General features: G+C 39.4%; 1 protein-coding gene across 1 annotated transcript; it reads left to right on the top strand.

Moving 5' to 3' along the window:
• Positions 1–10,752: 10,752 nt before the first annotated feature.
• On the top strand, positions 10,753–11,863 carry LOC126753714 (ESX-1 secretion-associated protein EspK-like). The gene has a single exon (XM_050465388.1). It carries the CDS (start codon positions 10,753–10,755, stop codon positions 11,752–11,754), a length of 1,002 nt encoding a protein of 333 aa, XP_050321345.1. The 3' UTR covers positions 11,755–11,863.
• The last annotated feature ends 778 nt before the right edge of the window (positions 11,864–12,641 follow it).

Here is a 12,641-nt window from a genome sequence, read left to right as displayed (position 1 = left end):
AGCACTAACTTACAGACGTCGCCAGCGGTCAAATCTAACGAATATGGCGAATAAGCAACAGTTCGTAGCTTAAGTTGTAAGCCGGAACACATTTTCTATACACAATCGATCCAATAACAGACCAATCTGACCTAACAGAGCCCTGTGAACGCTTAGTCCTTCTATGGTTAGTCGATGTGGCAACGGAGAATGGACATCTACTTAACTCTCAATTTGTCCTGGATTTTCTAACAATCGATCCAAAGAAACCTAACAATATGAACGTATTTTGATGGTTTTATTTATTATCATCTTCAATCTAGACCTTTTTGGCCAATACAACAATTCGTATTTTAACAAATATTTTTCAAAATAACTTACATTTATAAGCCTCGGCTGTGATGATCTACAGCATCTTCAACAAAATTTTGGTTTTTCTGTCAGTTCCGGCTCATTTTTGGGGTGCCATTGGTTAGATTGTTGGACAGTTTCGACGTCATATTCAAAAACTCACATTTCCCCTTTTAATAATGCGTTTGATAAATTTTGGGTACTCAGCTGTTTTGCCAAGCATCTCTTTTGCGACCTCTATTCGACGGCGTTTTTCGCAAAAAACCGACTTTTTGGTACGAGTGTATCATTGAAAGGTACATACCTAAAACACCAAACAAAATGATGGAGTCGACCTATAAGAGGTGTTCCGATCTTCTACTAACTCTCAGGTACCAACACGACGATTTTCGAGCACTGTTTCTTTAACTTTTCCGATGCTATCCTCATTGAAAGAGGTAGAAAGATGGACGACTTGCCCGAGTCAAGTTTTAGTTGACATCACGAACTTTACTGAATGTTTTTGTTCTTGTATAAGCAGAAAAAATACCTGAATAAGTTTGAAGGTATGCTGCCGAGTTGACAGATGGACGAATAAAAATTCGGGTCCATTCCGATTACGTAGACCCGACTGTCGTGCGAACGCCATCAAGTATCGAGCTTCACTGAATGCTTTATTTCACTTCACTACTTTTTCTCGTTATAGAGTATTATACTCAAAAAACTTCCGCAACATTTTTAACGATTCCGACAAACGGTTCGCGTCGCAAATAGACACCTGCGAAGCACACTCTAATTGTCATATGGAGTTCAAACTTGGAAGAATATTTTTATCACTTCAGTTTGCGCGCGAAGTTTAAATGGACAAGACCAAGTCAAATTTGATCTGATGGTATATCTGAGTCCTTTAAAACTGTGGTCTTCACCTTTCCGGGCAATAGGATAGTCTTAACATTTTTCGGAGTAGGTTAAAGTTCACTATTTCGATTTAACAGGCTCGAGCAGGTCCGCCGTCTTTGCTGCGTACCGCTGAATACAAACAGATTCGCCGGGTAAAGTCCACTATTTTGACTTAACATTTTCCGAAGCAGGACCCCATTGTGAAGTCCGCTGTTACATCTGTTCCATGGTCTTTGGCGCGTATCACTGAATGCAAGCAAGTTCGCCGAGTGAAATTCACTATTTCAACTTAAAATTTTCCCCAGAATGTTCGCCGAGTCAAGTCTACTGTTATGACTGTTCCTTGGTCGTTAGTGCATACCAGTGAATACGAGCTTCATTGATAAACATTTTGCCTTTCTTTAAGCAATCGATGTATGTACAAGTATATCCCACTTTGTGAATTCCAAAAAAACGGCAACCATCACACTTCCAGTCGATGGTACAATCTTCGCGTTCGCCGAAGACGTCAACTATAACAACTGTTCCTTGGTCTTCAGTGCATACCAGTAAATACAAGCTTCATTGATGGTTATTAAACGAGACATATTCTCATTCAATTTGCCAAATAGTTTCATACTAATTATTAATAATAAGTACTTTTGACATGTTTTCGGAGAAACCGGCCGATAGAACAATCTACGCCTTTTTGGTGACAGGTTTGTCGAATAAAGTCCACAATTACGACTTTTCCTTCATATCTGGTGCATAGCAGTGGATACACGCTTTGCCGACAGTCATGATGGGTGGCAGAAACTCCTTCTGTTAGCAATATTTGAATATTAAATATTACACTGAGGAACTCAATTGAAACTAGTTAAGTAAGTTTTTGAGAAACTCTACTCCTTTTTCAATAATAATAATCGTATTATTGACTGATATTTGTTTTTAATATAATAATTTTTTTACTCGCCAACACGCCTGTTTACTCACGCCGTTAAAACAAAACAGAGGCTCCGATTCGGCTGATATTTCGACAGTAAATTTCTCTTGCGATAAAGTTGCAGACATTGTCTATGGCTAAATATTTATTGAACCTCGGGACACCTAAAGCATGTCCCGCCTACTCAAAAAAATAACGCGAATTAACATTTCAATGGATAACTCAAAAACTAGATCGATTTATTTACACCTTCAATTGTATAGCGTTATTTATTGGTCTGATTATTTTAGATTTATGATTCTTCAACATCCCAGATAATGGTAAACAAAGCAATACTTAATGATAAGATACGAACTTGAGCATGTGGTCATACAGCATAGCAAAACAATTACACTATTAACTAGTTACGCTCAATCGATTGCGCGATATAAGGTCGAGATAAGAATGGCACATATCAACAACAACATTAAATACGAGTATTGTCATCATGCCTTATCATAATAGTTGTAAGGTTGTAATAATACAACCAAACTCAAATACTATGTAAAGTAAGCTGTATATCTCTGCAGCAAGGTAAGAAATTAGCGTAAGCTGTCTGCTTTTAACCAAAGTTTTTAGAATAACGAATCGAACAAGCAAGTGGTACAAATAAAATCGATTAGAATAATATGTAGACTAAAACTTTAAATAACATAAAAGAGCTTGATAGCAACATTTAAAACAAGAAATAAAATACCAAGGAATTGGTCTAAGCAACGATTACTACTACCAGTAGGACAAGTAGCACAAGCACACAGCTGAAATTATAAGGCTTTGGTTACTGTAAAATATATGCTGTTCATATATGGGGGCGAGGCAAAAATATGAAAATATATAGAAAATAAATGCATGACAATGTCAACCAGTAGTAAATGGCAATTATTCACGTTATTTCGGCTGAGCCACCGAGAACCAGATGGTAAATTTGTTGCTGTAATCATTTTACAACAAAGCGGCGGGGGCCGATGGATTGCCGGCCTAGCTATTCAAACACGGCGGCGAAGAACTGATAAGGGGCATGCATCAGCTTCTTTGTAAAATATGGTCGGACGAAAGCATGCCCAGCGATTGGAATTAAAGTGTGCTATGCCCAATCCATAAAAAGTGAGACTCCACAATCTGCGCCAACTACCGTGGGATAAGCCTCCTCAACATCGCATATAAGGTTCTATCGAGCATATTGTGTGAAAGATTAAAGCCCAACGTCAACAAACTGATTGGACCTTACAACCGGCCAGATATTCACCATGCGTCAAATCTTGGAAAAGAACCGTGAAAGAAAGAATCGACACACACCACCTCTTCGTCAATTTCAAAGATGATATTGATATCATCGGCTTTAACACGCCGCGCCATTAGTTCTGCTTTCTCCAGACTGGACATGGAATCAAAGCAAATGGGTCTGGCAGTGAACGAGGACAAGACGACTTGGCGCTCACGTCACTGTTGACAGTCATAACTTTGAAGTCGTAGATAATTTCGTCTATCTTGGAACCAGCGTAAGCACCACCAACAATGTCAGCCTGGAAATCCAACGCAGGATAACTCTTGCCAACAGGTGCTACTGCGTACTGAGTAGGCAATTTAGAAGCAAAGTCCTCTCTCGACGACAAAAACCAAACTCTATAAGTCACTCATAATTCCCGTCCTGCTATATGGTGCAGAGGTCTGGACGATGACAACAACTGATGAGTCGACGTTGCGAGTTTTCGAGAGAAAGTTCTGCGAAAGATTTATGGTCCTTTGCGCGTTGGCCACAGCGAATATCGCAATTCACGAATTATGACGAAATTGACATAGTTCAGCGAATTAAAAGACAGCGGCTACGCTGGCTAGGTTATATTGTCCGAATTGACGGAAACACTCCAGCTCTGAAAGTATTCGACGCTGTACTCGCCGGGGGAAGCAGAGGAAGTGGAAGACCTCCACTCCGTTGGAAGGACCAAGTGGAGAAGGACCTGGCCTCGCTTGGAATATCCAATTGGCGCCACGTAGCGAAAATAAGAAACGACACAGTCACAGTACAATGGTCCCTTGCCAGTGTCGAGAATATTGCTGCCGCTAGCGCATCAATTGAGAATGCTAACATCCTTACAAGATAAAACTGACGTAAGAACTGTAGCCGCTTGACCACCAGAATCGTCGTTTGTTCGCGAATTGGGCTGAGCAAAAACTTGAAAATGACCCGGATTTTCATCGAAAAATCATCTTCAGCGATGAGACGCATTTCTGGCTGAACGGCTTCGACAAAAAGCAAAATACGCGTTATTGTTCAGGCAACAATCCACACGTACTCCATGAGTCACCATTGTATCCCGAAAAAATTATGGTTTGGTGCGGTTTATGAGCCCGTGGCGTTATTGTCCCGTACTTCTCCGTGATGATCAAGACCGACACGATACTGTGAATGGGATTCGCTACGGCTCAATGATAACAGAATATTTTTGACCTGAATTGAATGATATGGACTTGGACAATATGTGGTTCCAACAGGACGGCGCCACAAACCACACAGCGAAAGTCACAATCGATTTATTGAGAACCAAGTTTGGTGAACGTGTTATCTCACGAAATGGCCCAGTCAATTGGCCGCCTCGGTTGAGCGATATGACGCCGTTAGACTATTTCTCGTGGGGCTACGTCAAGTCTATGGTCTATGTCAACAAGCCAGAGACGATTGATGAACTTCGTACGAATATCGAACGTGAAATCACAGCAGTATCGGCTGATTTATGCTTGAAAATCGTCGAAAATTGAGTTCAGCGTCTGGACTTCTGCAAGCGTGGCCGTGTTAGCTATGCAAAAGAAATCGTATATTGGTCAATATGTGGAGGTATTTTAGTGAAACTCAGAGAAAATTTTTTTCTTGTGAAATAATTGTTTTTTTTTTTCTTTTGGGTCTCTACTAAGTTCACGGTCACGCTCTCATAAAAACAATAGGAAGTTTATAGTCTGTCTGTTATTTAGAGGTCAGAAATTTTTTGAAGACGTATGTATGTCGCGCACTGTGCTTTCATTTGTTGGTACATACTATATGCCTAAGTAATATGATCGTTGCATTCATTGCACTCGTCAGCGCTTATTAAAATTTGAAATTTTAATAGACGTTTCTATCTCAATATGGTACACACTGCGCTAAAATAATATGCTGAACTGCAATGATTAACTGTAATACACACATATGTGTGTGCGTGCGTCTATTTGTACCAGGTTTAGGCGAGACAGCGCAAATATGTCATCATACAAGTTTCAAGTGTATTAATTATAATTTTAAAATAGATGGCATCTACGCCCACCTTCTAAATAACGGTATATTTAGCAACTGTTAAAATGTGTAAGGGTGTTCTTGCTATAAAGTGAATATGTAGACGAAAAATTTTTATTACGAACATTTTGAAATGTTGATTTATGAGCAAGAAAACTGAGAAATATTGTCATCATCATGGAATGAAAAAATTCACTTACCATATAACCACACTTTCACTTTCATTATTATGGGGAGAAAACTAGTGAAATATCACACAAACTTTGCCAAGATTATGGAGCAGATCAATTGAAAAGTCGTTCGTTTTTTGTTTACCGTAGTTCCCTTCAAGGCTGATACATTGCTCATAGCGACTCTGCAACTTTTCGATACCATTTTCGTAGCACGATTTGTCTTTTGGTTCAAAATAAGTGTCACTTTCGGTGATCACCTCTACATTCGTCGAAAATCTCCTCGCAGCGAACATTATTTTAGGATCTAGGAACAGAAAATAGTCGCTGGTAGTATCTGGAGAATACGGTGGATGCGGATGCAACTTGTAGCCTAAATTAGGTATATTTGTCATATATTTCTCTGACTTTCTTTTTCTTCAATGCCGTTTTTCGGCGATTTCATTCTTCAAACGATTTAATAAAGCTGTGATACTCATTATTAATGATCCTTCCTTTTTCAGGGTAGTCAATAAAAATTATTCCATGCGCATCCTAAAATGCATACGACATAACCTTGCCAACCTACTGATGCGTTTTTTCACGCTTTGGAGTGGGTTCATCGTGTGCAGTCCTCTCAGACGACTGTCGATTGAATTTCGGAGTGACATGATGTAGCCATGTTTCATCCATTTTCACATATCGATGAAAACAACTCTAGCTTTATACGCTTGAACATCTCCAAAGACTTCCGAATCATCAACTCATCGTTGTTTTTGGTCGCGCGGAATCCACTTTAAATAGAGCTTTGTCATACCTTATGCTCAGAGTCCAAGTAATGTTGATCAATCCAAGCCTTGGCTGTAATAGTATAATATTTCTCCCCCAAAGAGGAATACTTTTTCAACACACGAAATTCCTTTTGTCTATTCCGACAGTCAGTCCACAGTTGAAATGCAGGCATGGGTTAGTTTATAGCTTTTTACCATGAAAAAAAAAATAAACAACAAACACGGAATCGTTTTAGATTTAGCAAAATTATTTTGGTGTGTCTACTTTATCGCAAAGGAAGGGTTTTGAGTGGCAAAAAGCATTCAGTGAAAACATGTCTAATGCGAGCCGTTCATTCACGTCTGTTAATGACGAAAAAATTAATTTTGTCATTTTAATCTCTATCGGACTACCAAAATCAACCAGCGGAACATTTACATAGATATAAGGAAGGTCTAAGGAATAATTACGGGAGGATACTGAAAACAACCATAGACCGGATAGTTAGGCGGCACAGACACATCAACTACTCTTACTTCCTGAATCTTTCGCAAAAACAATGTCTAGTAGAGGTCACAAAAGAGAAGCTTGGCAACGTATGACGAGCTGGTGGCGAGACGTGGATTTATGAATATGTCGTCGAAACTGTGCAACAATCTAGAGAATGCCGCTCCAAAAATACGTAAAAAACTAAAATTAATTTGAAGACATTGAAGGCCATTCCTGTGGAGACTCATAATAAATATATGTTCATGTTACTGGAACAAGCGTACTTACAATAAAAACTTATTTTATAAGCACCTATTTTGAAGGCGATAATAAAGGTTTGTGTTTGTGAAAATGTAGTTTTCTTGTCAGTTTGATGGTAGATAAGGGATCCCTTCACATTTCTGCTGTTTTAGCGATCTATGATTCAACATTGTTCAAGGTTTGATTTAAATCTAAAATCATTTTAAGTAAAGAGAATAATTGGTGATCAAAAAGTGTCCAACTACGCTTGTTAGTACCTCAGAGATTGCAAACAAAAGCTCAAATGAAGTTATCTTCGGTTGTACGTAATAAAAACTACAAGAGAAGATCTTGAAAATAGGTTTATTTTAATACTTGATTTCATTATAGTTGGGTAATAATCTTATTTAGGTCAATACAAATGAAGGGGTATGATCTATTCGGGTTGTGATCTGTGTGGATTGTGAGTAAAACCTAAACTTAAGCTTTAAGTGTTTTTAAATCAAGTATCTCTTTGAGAATATTAACCAATCTAGAACTTAACTAGACACATTTCATTTAGGAGATTTTAAAAAATTTTCTGAATTTTTTGTCTATAGTTTTATAAAAAATAATAATATTAAATGAGATATTAGCTTTATTGTTAGATATGGGTAGATTTCATTGCTGATTCCTTCGATCAAGCACCCACAAGGACAAAACCAAAAACTCCTCTATACCTGTATTATCAAAGGACTCTCATGTAACCGCAAAGGACTCCGAGTCTGTTACAAATCTCTTGAGCATGTTGATTTCAAATCTATCAATTTACCCGAAGGAGCTAAAATAGCTAGACATCGCCACTTCCACACATCGCATCAATCAATGGATTTATTGAGAAAACAATTCGATAAGCCGATAATTTCACGTTTTGCGCCGGTCGATTGGCCACCAAGATCAAGTGATTTCACACTGCTAGACTTTTTTCTGTGGGGATATGTAACTGTAATATTTCTAAAGCCTATTTTGGAGCAAAATATGAGGAGTGTCATCCGTCATTTACCAGTCGAAATGCTCGAACAAGTCGTCGAAAATTGAACTCAACGGATGGACCATCTGGGACGTGCCCGCGGCGAACATTTGAAGGATATAATCTTAAAGAAATAAATGCCAAAGAATGTTCTTTCGAATGTTAATAAACATTATGCAATACATTTGAAGTTTTTTGTTCTTTCTTTGAAAAGATACGGGACCTAGAAATTGATCACCCTTTATTCCGCAAACTTAGAAGCATTCCCTCGTAACTCATGCGACTTATTTCCAAGAGAAACCTTCAGAAAATATCAAAATTGTTCAAGCAATTGTTTCATTTTTATACCCTGAACAGGGTATATTAAGTTTGTCACGATGTTTGTAACACCCAGAAAGAAGCGTCGGAGACCCTATAAAGTATATATATATAAATACTCAGTATAGCTGAGTCGATTTAACCATGTCCGTCCGTTTGTCTGTCCGTCTGTTCGTCTGTATATATACGAACTAGTCCCTCAGTTTTTAAGATATCCTTTTGAAATTTTGTAAACGTCATTTTCTCTTCAAGAAGCTGCTCATTTGTCGGAACGGCCGATATCGGATCACTGTAACATATAGCTACCATACAAACTAAACGATCGGAATCAAGTTCTTGTATGGAAAACTTTCACATTTGACAATGTATCTTCACCAAATTTGGTATAGATTATTTTCTAAGGCAACAATGTAATCTCCGAAAAAATTGTCCAGATCGGCTTACTATAGCATATAGCTTCCATACAAACTGAAAACATAGTTACTAAAAGAAATGCACCTGTGAAGGGTATATTAGCTTCGGTGCAGCCGAAGTTAACGTTTTTTCTTGTTTTTTCTAACTTTTCTGACCTAAATTAAATAAAATGCGTGTGTTTTATTAGCAAACAGAGTAAAAACAAGTAAGGAAGGGCTAAGTTTAGGTGCAATCTAATATTTCTAAAAATTGTGAAAACATATCGATTGGTTCGTGCCATTCGATTTTAGCCAATGCTTTGGGTGCGAGTCGGATTTCGACGAAGTTTCTGCCAAATTTTGCTAACCTTCGACCAAAATCAGCGCAACATTAAAGATATGTTGCTTCAGAAGACGTTGGATTTAGTCCGCGACAACCGAGATCTGCTCCAGAGGGTCATAACTGCCGACGGATCCTGAGTTTATAGTTATAACGTTGACAAAGCGTAATCTTTCCTATAGAAACTGCCAAATGACTCAAAAAAGCGCGCTAAGTTAGGTCGAATATGCGGGTTTTGCTAAATGTTTTCATCGATTGCTGGGGAGCGTGCATCATGAGTTGTTGCCACATTGTCGAAAAGTTCCGATTTGTGGAAGATCAAAAATTGGCTAAGCTCCACTAATTTTGTGTGCGAAATTAAATTTCTGGTGTAGAAACAGAATGAAATGTCAGAATGTTTTGGTAATAATTGTTTGACGCGAGTAAGGGTTTTAATTAACATAAATTATTCAAAGAGCGTTCAGAACGCGTTGGCGACCAACCAGTACGGCCATCAGCATCACCCGATGATCAACACGTCAAAAAAATAAAGGAGTTGGTACTTGAGAATCGCCGATTAACAGTCAGAGATCTTACTGGCATCGTTGGTCTAAGAAAGTATAAACAGGATTAGTTCCAAAATTACTCAATTTTTTCGGAAAACAGCTTCGCGTTAACGTCTGTGAAACAATGCTTTCCGACTGTCATGTATTATTACTGGCGATGAGTGTTGGATCTATGCTTAACTCGTAAATACTTAGATAATCAGTCGACCGAATACCGTAGCAAAGGTGAGGGGAAGCCGAAAAAAACACGTCAAAGTTCTTCGATTATCGAGGAGTGGTGCACTCCAAATTCCTTCTGACCGACCAGACTGCCAACAAGGAATACCATTTGAGTGTAATGTGTTGTTTGCGCAAAGCTATTCGTAAAAAGAGGCCGGACTTATGGGCCGACAACTCTTGTTTTTACACCACGATAATCCACCATCGCATATTGCATTCATTCTTCGTGAGTTTTTTTGCCAAATTTTCAAAATAATTATATCGTGCCGCAACCACCGTAATCCTCTGATTTAACTCCTTGTGACTTTTGGCTATTCAGCAAACTCAAACGACCGTTCCGGGTAAACCTTTGTGAGTCCAGTACGCACATTAAAGGAACCACGAAAAATTTGACCATTTTTAAATGAGGGCTATCACAGCTTGATTAACAGATATCCAGAATTCCACCGTCTAGTCATCCTATTCATTTTCGTATTATACTATATAACTTCATTCTAAGCCGATTAGTTAGGTGAACAAGACTATTATACATTGTGGCAATATATTGCCAGTGTATAAAAATATCGCATAGGTGTCCAAAAGCAACAATTAGTAGTAACATCCGCAAAACTTTATCGCTTGCTGTTTGAAGTAAAAAGTAGTAACTTAATTTCATTTACAAGAGCATGTCTTAGAGATTAAAAAGTTAAAAAAAGTGACTAAAACGAGCTGGTATTTCGGGTGTGTCAGTACTAATCTATAAAAGTGCGACACTTTCTAACTAAGGCAAACAGTTCGGAGTAAATCACATAAGCGATTGCATCATCTCCAGTGAGTCAGCGAGAAAATATTTCAGTTTCCACAAAATGTTTCGTGTTTACAAATACTTTGGAAAACAAGCGTTCTTCGCCATTATAACGGTTCAATTGCTTGCATTGTCGCATGCAAGAGTGATCAGCCAGTGTAGCTCCGAAGCAGTAGGATTTCAGACGAATACCGACGCAACATGCAACACACAATATCCTTACATTTACTGTAACGGAGCAAGTTCGACCTATTGTACGCTTGAACTGTGCTCAGAAGAAAACGAGTGTAACAGTGAAGCTGTTGCTGAAGTACCATCTGCTCCTGTAGCAGCTATAACACCCCCGACAATTGCCCCAGCACCGGCAACAACTACACCGACCCCGGCTCAGGCGATATCATCACCAACAACTACACCGACACCGGCTCAACCGATAACACCACCAACAATTGCACCGGCACCAGCTCAACCGATAACACCAGCAACAGTTGCCCCAGGATCTGTTCCAGCGATAACACCAGCGACAGTTTCACCGTCACCGGCTCAACCGATAACACCAGCAACAGTTGCACCGGCTCAACCGATTGCACCGGCACCGGCTCAACCGATAACACCAGCAACTGTTGCACCGGGATCTGTTCCAGCGATAACACCAGCGACAGTTTCACCGTCACCGGCTCAACCGATAACACCAGCAACAGTTGCACCGGCTCAACCGATTACACCAGCAACAGTTGCATCGTCACCGGCTCAACCGATAACACCAGCGACAGTTGCACCGTCACCGGCTCAACCGATAACACCAGCAACAGTTGCACCGGCTCAACCGATTACACCAGCAACAGTTGCACCAGTGCCGGTTCAAACTACGACCGAAACTACGGCTACCATTAGAGAAAAATGCACAGTTAACAAGAAATTTTCTGTACCCTACTTTGGCAGTTGCCGTTATTTTTACCATTGCGTTAATGGCTACTTTGGAATTGGTGATTGCGGTTTCTACTTGTACTTCGATGTCAACGAAAGCAAATGTAAGATTAGAACACAAACGAGCTGTCAGTAGAAGAGTCAATCTGGGAACATAAATTGAACTGCGGTCTATTCATAATAAAAGTTCTATAAAAACTAATTCGAAAACCATAAACAAATTTTGAACGTACGGATCTCGTACGGATCGCTGATAAAAAAAGAAAATAAAAATTGAAAATTATTGAAGTTCTCCGACTCTCTTTATTGCTAACTTTCATAGCCAACTCGCCAGTGACAAAGTTTCCTGGATTCTCTTTATCTATAAGTAAACGTAGACACCGCCTTCGCGGTTATAGCCGAGTTTACAACAGCGCGAGATTCCAAGTGTAGTCAGGTCCTTCTCCATCTGGTAGTAGAGGTCTGCCTCTTCCTATGCTTCCCCCGACAGGTACTGCTTCGAATACTCTCAAAGCTGGAGTGTTTTCATACAACAGGACAACATGACCTAACCAGCTCAGCCTCTGTCTCTTGATTCGCTGAACTATGTCAATTAGCCGTATATCTCGTTCTATGGACTGCGATATTCGCTGTTGCCAATGCGTAAAGGACGATAAATCTTCAGCAAAACCTTTCTCTCGCACACATAAGGCCGACTCATCAGTTGATGTCATTGTCTATGCCTCTGCACATATGGCAGGACGGGAATAATGAGGGACTTGTAGAGTTTGGCATTTGTTCGTCGAGAGAGGACTTTACTTCTCAATTACCTACTCATTTCAAAGCAGCAACTGTTGGCTAGAGGGATTCTGCGTTGAATTGCATGGCTGATATTGTTGTTGATGATGAAGCTAGTTCCAAGATAGACGAAATTTCTACTTTAATGTTAATGTCAACAGCGAAGTGCGCGCCAAGTTGTGAATGCAAATACTGTTTGTTTGATGACAGGAGATATTTCCTGTTGTCCTCGTCCACAACCAGACC

The sequence above is a fragment of the Bactrocera neohumeralis genome, chromosome 3 (genome assembly GCF_024586455.1).
Source record: "Bactrocera neohumeralis isolate Rockhampton chromosome 3, APGP_CSIRO_Bneo_wtdbg2-racon-allhic-juicebox.fasta_v2, whole genome shotgun sequence".
NCBI lineage: Eukaryota > Metazoa > Arthropoda > Insecta > Diptera > Tephritidae > Bactrocera > Bactrocera neohumeralis.
This window is presented reverse-complemented; position numbering and strand designations above follow the sequence as displayed.